This window comes from Nicrophorus vespilloides, unplaced genomic scaffold, assembly GCF_001412225.1.
Source record: "Nicrophorus vespilloides isolate i.1.1-1 unplaced genomic scaffold, Nicve_v1.0, whole genome shotgun sequence".
Taxonomy (NCBI): Eukaryota; Metazoa; Arthropoda; class Insecta; order Coleoptera; family Silphidae; genus Nicrophorus; species Nicrophorus vespilloides.
In genome coordinates this window covers 83864-101692 of record NW_017097262.1, presented here as the reverse complement: position 1 = coordinate 101692, position 17829 = coordinate 83864, and the positions used below count along the sequence as shown (strand labels likewise).

Here is a 17829-nt window from a genome sequence, read left to right as displayed (position 1 = left end):
CTCTAAAAGCTTTTATCTATTTTTTTATATATAACATAATTTTTCTTTGTTAATCAAAGAGGCAGTGCAAAGATTAATATTTTATACTTTATTGATCCAATGTTATTATTATTGCAATTCATGTAGTTATTGTTATTAATACGTTAAATATTTATACTGTTCAATTCAATGACATATTACTAAATAAGTTCAATTTTTGTTTGTTAATAATTGTATCAATTCCCTGAATTTTAAGTGATTAATGTAATAATAATAATTTAATAATAATTTGAGAGTGAATACTCTTACTCACATTTGCCATAACATCCTTTCACCGTCAACTTAACTGGAACTAATGCATCGCTAATCCGCAAAACAATAGCTATAAATCATTTCTGATATCTTTAATGAAACAACCAGTTTCTAGTCCGTCTCGAAATATTATTATTGCGTTATCATTTTTAACGAAGAGTCATTAATTACTGTTTGATGTGTTCGAAAGAATGGCTTGGAATTTCCGAGTGATAAACAACGCAAATTTCAAATTAAAAATTGTGTTAGGAATTAGTCATATCGTTAAATTCTTCAAGAGGTAAACAAAATATGTAATAATGATTTATTCTTATAATATTCGGGTTTTAAACATTTGTCAACATCACTTCTTTTGAAATGACACATATTGAAAATTTTATTATATAATATTGTTTATAGATAACTTAATTCAATTTTTTTTAATTGAAACATTTAAATAGACATAAATAAACATAAAATTCACAAGCAAATAAAGAGTAACTAAATATTCCAAAAGGGCTATTGACCATAGTACTTTTCATTTCCATCAATAATTAAAATTTACTAAATTATAAACAATGTAATTAATTTTGTTGTCGTAATCTACAGAAAATATTAAAACTTTGGTAGCTGTTTTCAAATTTAGGAAGATTTCCGTGTTAATTTTTGTTTCCCAAGAGAATTCCATGAAATACGCAAACATCAACTTATCAACTCCATTTTAAACTTTTAACTAATTTATCTTCCTTATAATAAGTTACAAACTTCAAACACTTATAATCAAATTACAATTTTACAAAAATATAATTATTTTTGTAATATTATTTTGAATATAATATAAAAGGTAATGCGAAAAGGAATGTATTTTATTGTTGCGTTACTTTGGAACGAGTTTATTGCTAATGCCTTTGAATTTGCTATTGCTTTGAAGTTCTGTTAATAGTTTTTTTTGTTTTGATAATTATGGCCCACAATAAAAAAAATAAATGCTTTTTATGCCGTTTTACTTGATAAAGGATTGAAATCAAAAGAATCTACCTAGACCATCTGTCAGATTTCTGGACACATCTTGTATCCTCGTAAGTGCTATAGATCAAACGTTTCAATATGTTGGCAGGGAGTTCAAGGACAAACCAAAGTTAAGCAGACTTCTTAGGATTGATAATGGAATCCGATGCGCGTAAAACAATTAAGGAATTGTCCCAAAATCTTGCTGGTCTATAATGAAAGATAATTTGAAAAATCTTAGAAAAAATATAGAAATTTCTTATGTTCCTCTCTGTTGTTCAAATATAAAACTGATCCGTTTCTTAGAACGAAAAATGGACAGCAATTTTGTAATTTTCTGAATTAATTTGGTGTCCATACTAAACTTTTTACTTCAAAGTTAGAACTAATAGTTTGTATTGTCATTTGATTTTATCATCCATGTTTATTTTGAAATTTTCATCAATTTTATTTTTTTAATCTATTTATTTTTCATCGTAAAAACTTCCCTAACAATTTATAATCCAATATAATTTACAAACTTTACGTTCTTTGATCTCACCCTCCAAATACTTTAATTCAGTTCGCATGTGGATTATTTCTTATTTGAAAAGTTTCTTTTATAATTGCACAACATGATTTTCTTCCCTATTCCTCCTTCATACTAAGTTTCCGGAATCTGGTTTTGACATTAATTAATATTTGTTTACTTATGTACTTTTATAATATCTTGCTTTGAGAAAACCATGATTAAAAGAAAATATGAAAAGTTTGAAACACATAGAAAGCTGGTAAATATAATTGAAACTTTTCCATAGTATAATTCAAAATATAAAAGAAAATACAATAGCAGAAACATATAAATTAGAAAAGTTTAAAGGAGTTTAAATAATGTGGACTTTATTGATAAAAATATTCAAAATAATTGATTTAATTTTAAGGATTCTTAGAAAAATTATGAAATTATATTGTTTATAAAGAAATGTTTACAAATTGTAAATTGAGTTAAATGGAAAATAAAAATGCATGAATTCATTATAAGAAAATATATTGTTTATTAAATTTCATTATCATATATACTATATATTTTTTCCTACTTAATTAAATAAGTACATTAACAATAAAATAGACTTACTTGGATAAATTACAATTATGAATTGCATCTGATACAGATTACTTCTATTAAAAAATACATGTAATAGAATCGATATAATTGCGAATCATAATATTTAGTCTAGTTATGTAAAAAAATATAATTAATACTAAACAAAAAAAAATGTTCACATCCCTGCCGATGCAACAGTAACAGTAAAACCATCACATGGGTTCATCACAAAACACAAACGATTAATAACTATAATACAAAAATAAAAGTAATTCCAGAAATATTAAAAAAAAATGATAGTAATTCTTTAACTGTAGTAATGATGTTAAATGGTTATGGTAGGTTTCCATGGAGATTTGCGAATGGTTGAATCGCGTTCATCCTTGGTCGAATCAATACGAAATAGTTGCGTAAAAAATAATAACAATAAATACACTTAATAGTTACTAAATAAATTATATAAAGCTTTCGTCTTCGTTTTTCATTAAATTGTTGAAATAAATTGGCCACTTTCTTTGTGCTCGAGTGTGGCTTATTTCAATGTGGTGTATATAGATAGATAGGTTCGTGTGTGTGGCACATCGGATTTTCCTTTTGGAGTGGTTCACTTAGCGATCCATGATTGCATCTATCCATGGAACGAACTTCTGGATGTTGGTATAGACTCCAGGGAGATGCTCCCTTCCGCATCCTATGCCCCACGAAACGAGTCCTATGAGAGTCCTCCTCCCGTCGACGTTCATCGTCAAAGGACCTCCGGAGTCGCCCTGACACGAATCACGTCCACCCTGTGGGAATATCAAAATAACTACATTAATATCAATCAAATTTCATACGCTAGGGAAGAGAGAGAGAGAGAAAAATGGAAGTACAGTATAAATGATACGAAGATTAATATGTTTTTAAAGCAGATTTTTGTTACGTCGCGCTGTGTACATGTTTCGTATAACACATTTTTCGTCCCCGTAAAATATTAGGTCTTTGTATAATTGATGGTTACGCTTTACTTTTTTTTTGTTTGGGTTTGAGGATACGCTGGTTGGGGTTGGAAATAACATGAAAATGGCATGGAAATAACGATTACCTCTTTGTATCCTGCGCAAATGAAAACATCGTGGATCGTTTCACGACGTCCTGCTGCTCTGAACCACCTTTGGCATCTCTCATTTGGTATAACCTCGACGTCTACTTCTTGTAAAACAGAAGGAACTGTTGCTTGGCCGTGTCTTGTTCTTCCCCATCCAGCGACTGTCGCCATTTTACCAGACAATTTCAGCTGAAAATGAACAATTTTTTAATAAATATTTTTGTCTTAGTTATAATTCAGGAAAAAAAAATGGTTAACTTAAGGTGACTTAATTTACGTAAACATAACTTATAAAATTGATCTAATTTAAGTAACTGGATTTAATTTACTATGATTTATGTTAAGATGAATTTTGTAACGTACCTAACTAAAGTTGTTTAATCTTAAAATTATTTTATTTAACTAAACTTAACATAAGGTTAATTATTTTAAGTGATCATAAGTACCAATTATGTAATGTTTGAAGTTATTCCCTGTTTATTTTCTGCACAATCCACAAGATGGCATTTCAATATTATTCAATTATTTCTATTATTAATCTTATAATTTTGTATTTATTATTAATACATTCAATACTTAACTTTCATAAGATCTTACAGATTAAGTATATATAGTATATATTTAATATATTGTTTATTATATATGTTTCGGTGTATAAATAAAGTATAGTTTTCTACTGGTGCAAGGAAAATAAATCGTACCTGTGGGGATGGTAAGCAAACGGGGATGATGTGTTGCTTGAATCTAACGTTCCTGTCGAGCTTAACCAAAGCGACGTCGTTCTTGAAATCCGCTGAAGAGTAGGATGGATGGACTTCCTTCCTCTCCACGGAATATTCCTCATGAGACAGTCTTTCCTCAGTGTCCCGAACATCCCACTCACCAAGACGCACCCTTATATTTCCATTTGCAGTTCTGAAAAGAAAAACTCATAAATTAATAAATAATTTAAATTTATTTTATTAACATCTACAATCGTAATAGCAATAAGAATTCTGCATTCATATACACTGGTTACATTTAATGCTAATTGAGAGTACTAACTAATTTATAAGTTAGGTTGATGGCTCTTTCCATAAAAAATGGGACTAATAAAGATTTATAAATCAACACATGAACATAGATTTTTTATATACATAAATTATTATATTTATATGAACAATTTAGAATTAATTCTATATAAATTGATTATATTTTCTTCATAATTATTGGGTTGACAACAAAATAATTGCCGATTTTCTTATACTAATGAAACATGATTTTCTTTATATAATTATTAAACTTTATTATCCCACGCTCATAGAACTTCTGGTCTTTATCAGCAAAAAACTGAACTAGGTTTAATTTTTCAGTGTTATCATCATTGAAGGTTTTATAATTCAAGAAATGTTGTAAGGCTCTGAACAAATAGTCATTCACAAGAGACACTACTCCTATCCAAATTATCATTTTAACATATTTTAACATAAAATTTCATATATTATTATTGTAATACTAAAATCTGGGGACACGAAATACACGATATAAATCATTATTATTTTTTTTAGAAAAAAATTAATATTAACACAAAATAAATACTGTTACCGGCGCATCCGCCGTATAAATCGATTTGTATTTTTTTTTTTCATTTTATTTGTAAATTATGATCCAAGTAACGCGTGTAAATTTAACAATTCATTTTAAAATTATTACTCTCGTGCCAGGCTGAAAGCAATTCGCAGTTCCGGTCCACTGGATTTTCAGTTTATCGCTTCGTCGGCGCAATTCACATGAAAAATGTGTGCAAATTCCCAGTGGATTTGAAATAAAACCGGAAAAAAATATGCAATATTCATGGAATTAAATGTGTTATATTTCATTTATTGTTTCATTTTTAATTATATACATTTAAAAACACTTTTAATTAATTATAAAAACTCATGAATTTCAAAAACAAGAGATCTAAAATAATAAGTGTAATCTTTTTTTGTATTTAATTCATTAATTTAATTACATGAACAGTGATGGTTTTTCATAGAGTTAAGTGCAGGCGCTATTTGGTCCTGCGCGCTTTTGTTACGATGGTATTTAACATCATGGTGTGGCTCTTTATTATATGAAATGCGGCTCTCATTGACTTCATGCTTGCCTACCGCTGATGCAATGTTTGATTACTTTAAATTAATTAACTTTGAATTATTCTTTATTGTTAATCAAATAAATAAGTAAAAAACGATTAACTGGGTAGAATTTGTAGCTGTAATATTTATTTGTGTTGCTTTTAGTGGAATAAATATAATTATAAGATAATATCTTAAATAAACAAGTACGCTTAGCAAACGTGACCGAACATTATTTCTCTTTTAGTCAATTATTTCCAATTAAATTACGGTCTTTTGTAGTCTAACGCAAATGGATACCACATCCCAAAAATACGATCTAATGGATATTAATCATGTGCAGTGTTGCTATTATTATCCTTTCCATTTGGATGAAGTCTAATGTGATTGAATTACCTTTCAGGTTTCAAAATAAAATGAATAAATAAAAATAGAATAGGTGTAATGAACTTACGTGGCAACACAATGAGCGGCAGTGACTATCCATCTTTCATTGAGCAGGGCTCCGCCGCAAGCGAGTTTCTTGCTGAGGAAGCCCGTCTTGATTAAAGCTGCCTGCCAAGGGTGAGACCCAAATCCTGTAGAGTGGCCACCCACAATCCTGTTGCTTCGCGTGTAAAGCTCCCCGCAACCTACAAAAAGCACAAGCATTTAATGCACATGAATTACATGGAGGAGAACGAGACGGGACAAGAAGTTAATAAACTTCTTGCTCGCAACACCAAGGTACTGTTTTATTTATTTATGTTTTGCCTTTGTTTTCTCGTGTGGTTATGTGAGTTGCCTCTACGCTCCTTTAATTAGAAAACCCTTGCGCAACGTCGGACAGAATTGGTGATTAAGAGAAATTCGTGTTAAGCCCATTGAGTCGTAAATAGAGAAGAACAACGTGCAAGTCTGTTGCAGTATTTAGAAATTTCGAAGAATGAATAATTAAATCATATATACATTATGTACAGAAAAATACAAATTAACATTTATATAATATTTACAATTTTAAATTTTAATTTACAAAATGCTTCCACAAATCCTTCGAATGATCTCAAATTAACAATAAATCAACATATATACATAAATATATAAATTATATACAAACAATCGTGGCGGGGTGCGGTGCAGACAGACCCACATTATTCAATGAACAAGTTTTTTTTAAATATGAACACTTGCAAGCTAAGACAACACTATTTCCGTGGTCCTAAATTGAAATGTAATGGCCCCTCAAGCTTTAGTTTACCTGAGTCCTCTAATTAAAACATTACTTGGGGCCCACAAAATTAATCATTTACTTTACTCTCACACGAACCCATCTACATTTTGTAATTGAATATTTACATAAAATTAAGAATTTTAATTTGCAAAATTAATCTATAATACATTATATTTAAATCAGATGAACAAAAATCATATATACTACAATTTAATAATTGCATTAAATTCATAATTTTATATTTTAATTTATAAAATTGGCTAATAACAAATTACATTCCATCAAATGATCTCAAATTAATAAATAATGAAGAAAATTATAGACCTTGAATGAAATGGAACGTAAGATAAATTAATATATCGCTGATTGCGGAACTCGATCAAACAAATAAAATTCTTTTTGTTTGCAATGAAGTAGTGTATTGTTATTACCTTCTGACCTTCTGTATACATATCTGCTATTTACTTAATGTTATAAATCATAATCTTGGTTGATTGCAAACCTATATACAAATATATACATATTTTTATAGTAATTTGTAATATGAAAGTATTCATTAGTTGTTATTAATTATTTTTTCATGATTAAAATATGATTTTTTTTGTAATAAGATTTGCAAATAAATAAAATCTATCCTTATTTAACTAAACTACTATATACAAATGCGTGATTCGAAATACATACAATTTGTTTGAAATGTAACAAATATACTACTCAAAATTTCTATTTAATATAATTCTAGGTTTATGTATAATCAAATTTATTTAAAATTATTTACAAGTTGTTATAAAAGAAGCATTATTTTCTAATTTTGTCGCCTTTATGACAGAATCTAATAATTCTATATACAAATATATTCTTAAAAATATGTATTGATGAAAGAATTTCAGAGTCTGGTTACCACCAATATTGCAAAGTGCTTAAAAACGAAGAACTAAATTCATACAAAAATAGAACGTATTAATTTTTTATGTTTATTTTTGTTCAATTTAAATTTAGTTTGTTTCAAAGTTTTCAAACCGGACTATATTGAATCAAAGCCATATTATACGAGTATTTTAATTATTTATTAAAGTAGTAAGATATACCCATTTAGCATTCAATAAATAAATAGAAAAATTGTTTGTTTATTAATTAATGAAAAATATGAAAATAATGCTTCTTTTGTAACAAAAAAATAGTTTAATAAATCAAGAAAATCCATTTCTTTCAAATCCTGAATACTTAATTACATATAAAGAAAACGGTTAAATATATAAAACTTAGTAAATGTACAAATATATACAAAGTGTTAAAAATAAATTAATGAACTAACCGTATATACATTTATAAAATACAACGGCTGAGTGATTTTTACATTGAAATCATCAGCCAATATTCTACACAGACAAAATTAAATAAGTAAGAGAAAATGTTAGTATTGTAGAGAAAATCTATGTAAGTTAATGTAAAATTATTTACAATCGTGGATTTATGAAACATAATTACATTTTGTACAAAATGATAGTTGATTCAATATTAGTATTGTAGTATATGTTAAAAATTTATTTCATCTATGTTTACTATTTGTACATATATGAAATATTATTTTTTATAGCATTAAATGAAGTTTATGATATGCATTTGTGATAATTTAAATAAAACTTTACTATGAAGTTTTGGGTTAAAATTATTATAAATAATAACAACTATTCCTATAATTAACGAAAATGTAATGTTTAGTATTAATATATGTACATGCTGACTAATACCTCACATATACCTTAAATTATACACAATATATACAATTACTTACCTCATTAAGTTAATGTTAGTAGATTATATTACAATATATTCATACAAAAACTGTATTGACTATTTAGTTTACATTATCTACAATATTATTTGTTAGTATATGCACTTAAAACTAATCATTGTTAACTAGTAATTTGAGATTCATTTGATGGTGATAAAGTATAGTACAAATGAGTTCTACATTGAAATAGTAATATTAAAATATTAAATTGTGTTTTATATTTATGCCATAAAAAATTATATAAATTTGCAGCTTATTTGCGATAGTATCTGTTAGTATTCTTAAAAGTAATTATTAGTAATTTGAGATTCATTTGATTATGAAAAAGTAGAGTACAAATGTATTCTACATGGAAGTAGTAATATGAAAATATTATGTTTTATATTTATACTATAAACATTATTTTAAATTTACAAGTTATATACAATATTATTTGTTAGTATCTGTACTTAAAACTAATCATTATTAGTTAGTAATGTGAGATCTATTTGCTTATGAAAAAAAAAGTATAATACAATTGTTTCGAATAAAAGATGCAATTTGAAATTGTTTTCAAAGAAGGTTACCAAAACCATAAAATCTTGAACCAACGGAAGACACCAAACAAACTTTCATAAAGCTTACATAAGTTTGAAGAATAAAATACGTAAGATGAACAAAAACTACTTAGAAGTGAGTTACATAGCCAAAAGAAACTAAATAATAACGAAATGGAAATAAAAATAGAAACATGTGACCTAGTTGAGTGAATGAAACGAGTGCCTATTCTGGAAATTCTATTGTAGAATTGAAGCGTGCGATCGACCGTGTAAAGGTAATTGTGTTGTGAAGAAGAACCGACAGTTTGGAAGATGCACTTTGTTCAGTGAAAACAGGAAGGAAAATCGCGTTTTCGCTAATTGAACTGAACCGACCGAATGCACAGAGTGTTGTGCTGGATGAGGAAGTGCGAGAAGACGGACAGACATTTTGAAATTACGTAATCGCAATCGAAAATAAAAGAGAGCTGTCGGTTTTGCGTTTCGTTACCCATATAGTTAAAATCATGTTTGAATGGCGATTCGGGCCGTTGGTGTTGGTGGTGTTGTTGCTCAATGGGCCTAACATCATCGTTGTGATGAGGATGATGTTGATGGTAATAGGGTGGTGGCCTGTACGGCCTTTCCACAGAATTGGTCTCGGGATGATCGAGATGAGTGGAGTCCGGATCCGGCGTATAAAATCCAACTAGATGAATTGTGTCTGTTACTGTCACGTTAGTTATACTTGTTAGTAAACTTATACATTAATTTTTTCTAACCTTAACCTAAATACACTGATGATATTTACAATATTCCTATTAGACATATCAAAAAAATAAATATTATTTCAGATGTTATTTATTTTATACATTTCAGTTTTGAGCATTAAAAACCCAAATTGGATGATTTATTAGACACATTTCAAATAATTTTAACTACGAACAAATTATTTATATTACTTTTGCGAGTTTTGAGCATCATTAGATACATTTTATATCGATATAACTTCGATTTTTTTTAATGAAATAATGTATTTACACACTTTACAAAATTTGTAAAACTGAGAAACAATTCTCGTTTTAAATTTTTCTTCACTTTACTTTTTCTGTTTCGCTAAATTATTTATTTTATATCTTCAATTTTTAACTTGAAAAATTCGACTTTACAAAATAATTTATATACTTTTTACAGTTTTATTATTCTTAATGTAAAATATGTATTTTCTCATAAAAAATCTTTAGCAGAAACGTTGGAATTTGATGTAATTATATAAACATACTATCTTTTACTTTTTGTTTTCAATTTTAAAACATAAATTCTTATTGAATGTCTTATACAAAATCTATAATAAATTACTTTTCAGGCTTAGTTTAGATTATTATTTACTTCAGGTTTTATATACATAGAGAAATACATATTTTATTCATTATGTAACTTCTAAATTGTTATTACTTTCCATTTTGCTTTTTAGTTTTAAGCATCATAAACCAACTACTACATAATCTCTAACACACTATTTACAGGAAATGAATTTACAGGAGATTAAGCTCCATTATTCTTCCATCAAAAAACCTCATTTTCCTCATCACGAAATGAATACAAATCTTTTACGCAATACGAAGAATACGCGTTTATTCATATTTTTTTCGCGCATAAACCCGGAATTAGTATTTATGCGATTACGCAATTCAGTGGAATTCCTGCTTCCTCGTCCACTTCCTTTCGCCGTTTTCCACTCCTTCCGAACAATGAATTTCGCCGGCGAATTTTATCGTTGAAATTAAAAAGCGAACAATCCGCTTACTTTCCTCTTTCGCTCATCCTACATCTTTTTCCCCATTATCTATGATTATTCTATTTCTTGGACGTTCATCATCGTACTTTCACTGCTCCTAATGTCTATCATACCTTATCGAAACAGACCATCTTTAGCGAAATGTTAATGAATTGATGGTGAATTAAAAAAGACAATTAGCAGGAACAATGGTATTTTACTGTTTATGGATCGTTTTATTTCGTTGCTGGCTAACGGTTTCTTGTCAAAAAAAAGTGTTATAAAAATTACACTCTAATGATATTTCGAATGCGAACAAATAGAAAGCGCAAAAAGGATGTTTATCTTTATAATATATAAGGAAATTTTAAGAACTCTTTTTTTTTTGTTTAATTTAACGTACTATTACTAAAGTAATATTCTGACAATAATGTTAATTTAAATTGCAGTTGCATTTAAGTAAATCGTTAAATTCTGGTCAATCAATGTTCAAAAGGTGAGAAAATGCGTATTCCATCATATTCAAATGATGAGATTAGATTATTTTATAAAATCGTGTTATATTTTATGTTTAAACGATATTTCTGAAAGTTATTTACCTTCCATTTTATACGGCTTATGATTGCGTAAGTAAATGGAAGAAAGAACGCAAATGTGTTCTTTTTTTATAGCATAATGGAATACAATGAATAAAATATGAATTGAAACTGATCACCGAAACGGATTTTCACTTTTTATTACGCTTGTTGCATATATTACAACATTTCCAAAGTGTATTTGGTCTTTAATTGTGATTCTTAAAATTACAAATTAATTACATTATTTTTAATTACAAAAAGTATTTCGTATTTTGTATAATAATTTATATTTTTGTGATGTACCATTAAAATGTTTCATAATTTAATTTTTGTTTCTTTATTTACTTTTTAATTAATTGTAATATTTTCTACATAGTTTTTATTTTTTATTTTATCATTTAATTATAAATCACATGTATCTTGTCAATACAAGCCTGTTGAATTAACTAACGTTTATTAGTTGAGAAAATGTAGTATTTCTAAAAATAAAATATTTTTTAATAACTAGCATCAAATATAAATTCTTAAATACTAATTTAATATTATTTTGAATGTATAAAATATCGATATCTGTAGTTGTTATCTTAAATATCAGTCTGTTGTCAGATTTTTATCATAAAATCATTCAATTTAATTCAAAATTGTCATAAAATATTTAATAACATTGGTAGTAATTGTAATATTAAATATCAAATGTATTTGTTGGTTAAATTGCCAGTCTGCTGTTAATTGTTGAACGTAATGTCAATTCATTTATTGTAGAATAAAGATATGAATTATTTCGTCGCGTTCTCATTCATTGTTATATTAAATGTTAAAAATATTTCTCGGTCAAATTGTCTGTGTGCTGTCAGATGTTGAAAGAAATACCCAATCCATTTATTATAAAATACAGTTTTTTTTAAAATTATTTTATGGGAGACTAATAGCCGAATGGTTAAGTCGCCCTACCCACGATTTAGTGGGCGCCGGTTCAAATAATGGTCAAGCCAGGCCCTTTGTTAGCCCTCTCGGTGCATGCAGCAATAGGGCCCTCGTTTATCATGAATGGACAGTCAAATGAAACAAATTCAGCAATGGGCAATGACAGCGTTAGAATCGCAGAACATCAATATACTACTAAAGTTAACCGACAAGACAGCCAACTTACAAATTTAAAAAAAAAAATCAAATCATCATAATGGTAACTATCCACCGGAAAAGATTTAATGTCAACCGCGATCTTAAATTTATTCAATGATCACATTGATGAACAGATTATGAATAAAACTATAAGACATAAAAAAACATCACGTTCTCATTCATTGTTATATTAAATGTCAAAAATATTTGTAGGTCAAATTGTCAGTCTGTTGTCAGATGTTGAAAGAAATGCCCAATCCATTTATTATAGAATACAGTTTATTTAAATTATTTCATCACGTCAAAAGTATTTCTTGGTCAAATTGTCAGTCTGAACGTAATGTCAAATCATTTATTGTTGTTATGAATTATTTCCTCGCATTGTAAGGCATTGTTATATTTAATGTCAAATATATTTGTCGGTCAAATTGTCAGTCTGCTGTCAGACGTTGAACGTAATGTCAATTTATTTATTTTAGAATAAAGTTATGAATTCATTATGAAATCATTATTAGTAATGAATATATCAGATTTGAAATATGTTTGTCGAACATATTGTCAGTCTGCTAATAGATGTTGAACGTAATGTCAATTAATTTATGGTTGAATATAGTTATGAATTATTTCCTCGCTCTTATTTTCAAATATGTGGGGGTAATTGTCAGTCTGCTGTCAGATATTTAAATTACTGTCAATTCATTTATTGTAGAATAAAGTTTTGAATTATTTCGTCGCGTTGTCAATCATTGTTATATTAAAATTAAAATATGTTTGTCGGTCAAATTGTGTCAGTCTGCTGTCATATGTTGAACGTAATGTCAATTTATTTATTATAAAATAAAGTTATGAATTATTTTGTCGCGTTGTCAGTCTTAGTTATATTTAATTTCAAATTTATTTGTCGGTCAAATTCTCAGTCTGTTGTCATATTTTTAATATAATGTCCAATTAATTTATTGTAGTTATATTGTGTTATATTTCAAATATAATTGTTTATAAATTTATTTATATTTCTTTATTTCAAAGAATAGTACAAAAAAAATAAAAAAGTTAATAATTTTTATTTTGGTTAATGTTTATTAATAATGAAATTATTTGTTTTATGTACATTTGTACCATATAATATTATTTTGAGTCACTAAATTGTATTATATTTCTTATTTATGTTTTTAATAAAATTATTTATATCTTAGTTATAGATATCGTCCAAAATATTTTCGTATAAAAAGATAACTTTTACTTTCTCATTATACTAAATAAAATTGGTTCTATTAAAAAGTAACAACATTTCACTTATTATTAAATTATGAGAACGTTTATTTTAGGTTTCTTCGAATATATTGTGGTTAATATATGGAGCGTGTGTGCCAAAAAAATATTATGACGTTAATTTCTATTCAATGTTCAATAAACAATGCATCGTTGGCCAACATTTAAATAATTTTCGAGAATACGTGGGAAAGTTCACGTGCTTCGAATAACAAAATTTACTGAACCGAACAGTACAATTTTGTTAGCTATACCCATTTGCATACAAGATATTATTCATGTGATTATCATTTATAAAATGACAATGTTAAATCCTTGTAAAATTGAAGAAGAAAAATCGTCCTGCAAATTTTCCATATCTTTAACAAACTTAATTTGGTGAAAGTAGAAACGCGTTAATCAAATGGAAACTCTGCGGTTTTTCCGTGAAACGCACTTAAATATGCAAGAAAATAGTATGCCAATAAACAATTGATTTAAATTAATTCCTAAATGAACTATTAAAAGATGTATTTATATACTGTTTGTATTAAGCTATTGTTCTTATTCAGTATTATAAAATTAAGTAAAATGGTGTGTCTTATAATACGAAAATTAATAACTTAGCTCTGAAAAGTAATTTTTTTTAACCATTTAATATACAAATTACAGTTTTTATTCAATAAAAAGTTCCTATTGTTTATAAATAATTCATTAATACTTTGTTGTATACATGGTTTTTAATAAGATTTGGTTTGCTTACTGGCGTTATTTAGTACTCCTTGGTCTGGAGTGTGATGAGAGGAGGAGGATGAATGCGTATCCCTGTCGACGCAACAGGCCCAGATCATCCCTCCAGAACATAAGTCTAGTGGTCTTCCTCCACCTAAAACGCAGCTTATGCTCAAGCCGCATTCATATTTCACACCTTTGTAACGGCATGACTGTGGAATCACTGAAACAATAAAACTTGTTATTAGCAAACTTAATATTATAACAGGATATAACGATGAAAAGATAGTTCTCATGGTTTTACAGCTTATAAAAGTTAAGCAAGTTAAGTCAATTTATAACAAATATAATTACAGTCATTTTGTGAGACAAGTATATTATATTAAAACTTAAAAATGTTAATATTTAAATATAAAAAATCTAATTTCTTTTTTATAAATAACTGGAGAATAACTATTAAAAAATAGTTTCAATATTAGATAAATTTTAAACCATATGAAATTAATCAAACATTTATGTTTTTACAAGAAACTTAAAAAGTATATAAATGACAATTTTTTAATACTAAATTCCATTTTACATAATACGCAAACCTTGGTTAATTACCCCAAATTAGTTAAAAGTGGATTCTGAAGGCTAATTATCAAATTATCGATTAAAAATATTAGCATTGGACCACCTTTCGTCATAATGGGGTAATAGGTAAAAAAAAGTTCCCCGACATGAAAATTGCGACATTTTGTTCGGAAACCGAGGTTTTTTTGTAATAGTTTCTTTATTCAAGAAATGTGTTTATTCTATTTAATGTATATTTCTACTATTAAAACATTATAATTCACCCATAATTGTCGAATTTGTATTAATTCAAATAACTTTTAAAAATAATTTTGTCATAGCAATGTTAAATTATAAATTATTTCAAAATCTCATATTTTTATCAACATCAATTATTACAAACAAAAATTTGTCAAACTGTCTATTATATATAAATAATATATTATTTTTGCAATTTTAACTAAACAATATAGAATATAGAAAAAATATGAAATTTACTAGCAAATACATTTTATGGTAAGTTTATTTATGAGAGCTGTTTGTAGACGTCTAGACGCCTTTTAAATAATTTTACAACGCGCATATTCTTGCAGGTAGAAATTCTATAGGATCAAAGGTCCATAATGAAAAGGAGAAAAGCTCTTTACAGATTTACACGTTTTACGGAAAATATTTTTCCACTAACTGTTTACATTTCAAGAGGATTCGAGTGAAGGGATTCATTAAAATTGCTTTTCCTTCCACGAAGACTTGAAAACTTTGTTCAAAGAGATTTTACATTTTATATAATAGGTTGTTAAATATTTGATTCTTTCTTGTTCAATATGAAAAATTATTTAAAATTTCGGGCTTAAATTCTTTTGTATCTGTTATACAAGAAATGTTATTTATATTTATTTTGTTCTAAAGATGACATTTTGATATTAATTCTAATATTATTAGTTTATACATCTCATGTTAAGAGAAACTAAATGATTTTTTTTTATCAAATTGTATATATTTTTTCAGTTTTGTCTTAACTTTAAATGAATTCAAAAAATAGTTTAGTTGAATTTTCATATATACCATACATTTTGAATCAAGTTACTTGGTTTTCTGTCTTGTATTTTAAGACAGGATAAGTATTATTAAAGTTTGCATACATTGTTAAATATATTATTGAATTACAGTTTTATAATAAAATATAGAAGAAATTATATAATCATAATAATTATTGATAAAATGTTCCTGTACTAGGATTTATGTCATACAATGTTTATAATCCTTTTTTACGTGTTTTATCTTATGAAAATTGAGTTAGTAATTAATATTTTATGTTAGTATATTCATAAAATTATAACCAAAAAAGTTTTTTTTAGATGAACACAAATAAATTATTATTTCTTTGGAAAATATTATTCAATACAAGTACATTAAAAATATTTTCAATTATACTTTTAAAAATCCTATTAACAATTTTTAGTTTGACAGTATAATTGTAGATTATCACCTTATTTTTCATGGTTCTTTCTTTCATATTTGATTGATTTGATATATTGTCTAATTTTGAACAAAATATTGCGAAAGAATATGTGAATATTAAATATTTTACTTTATAAATAAATATATTTAAATAGACCCGCACACTTTGGTCAATAGTCTGTTTGGTACTAAATAAATTAAAAATAATTTTACCAAATAATATTTTTACATAAATTCAAATTAATTAATATACTTTGATGTATCTCATCCAATTTTAATGAAAGTTCTGAGTTTTTTTGCCTGCATGAAGACTGGGTCAGTAATTACAGTTTTACGAGCGATACATAAACGTTGATTAGACAGGAAGTGCATTTCCCTGCAGAATTTCATTCTACCAATCTACTTAGGACCGCGACAAATTAATTTTGACATACTTCTTCCCAGCATATCGATGATTCCCTGGGTATCGCTGGTGCTACTGGATGAACCACCAACAGGTGATCTCCTGCCCAGAGCATCCAAGATCATTAATTCCTGAGTCTGTTTCTCACTGGGAACAGTCTGGACTGCGCTGAAGCAGCACGCGATGATCACCACAAGACACCACAAAGTCCACCACAAGACACCCACTCTGAAGAAGACCGACATCTTAACTGCACTGCACTCGGATTCTTACTACTGCTAAGCACATGTGGAGCAACCGACTTTCGAGCATCGGAAGTAAACTCTAATAGTGCTGAAGACACATTGAACCTTCCTCTTTTTCTTTTTCCTTCTTCTTTTTTTTTTCCAGGCAAGAAGCAAGTGAAAGCTATGTCAAGTAATGACGGACCATTCGTTCCCACCATCCCCAGAAATATTCAACTACCTCCACCCAAAATGTGCATTCAAAAATATCATCATCATCTGTTAATTACTTTGGCCCTCTTTCAAGAATATTCCAACAATATGTATTTTTTGTTTTGTTTTTTACAGAGAAATTCCCTGGAAAAACTTTCTATCATTAAAATTAATGGAAATTAATACAGAAGTCATTGTTAGATTTTTAACTAAATGTTTATTAAATTTTGCTATTTTCAGATTTTATATTTCTACGTTTTATTATATTTTAACATAAAAAGCAATTTGTATTATACTATTATTAATACAATTTATATATAAACAAGAAATCAAATTCTATTAAATAAATTTTTTTTTTAGATTTCATAACTTTCATGTTTTATTGATATATTGTAGATATCATTGACATTAGTACCGGACTGTTTGAAACCGGACTAATCAAGGA

At 27.2% G+C, this 17829-nt stretch overlaps 1 protein-coding gene across 1 annotated transcript; it reads right to left on the bottom strand.

Moving 5' to 3' along the window:
* Positions 1-2970: 2970 nt before the first annotated feature.
* On the bottom strand, positions 2971-17009 carry LOC108559606 (serine proteinase stubble). Its single transcript, XM_017916936.1, has 6 exons — positions 16979-17009; positions 14560-14751; positions 6003-6180; positions 4151-4364; positions 3447-3638; positions 2971-3150 (listed from the first exon to the last, which is right to left on the bottom strand). Exons 1-6 carry the CDS (start codon positions 16989-16991, stop codon positions 2971-2973), a joined length of 969 nt encoding a protein of 322 aa, XP_017772425.1. The 5' UTR covers positions 16992-17009.
* Between the last annotated feature and the right edge of the window lie 820 nt (positions 17010-17829).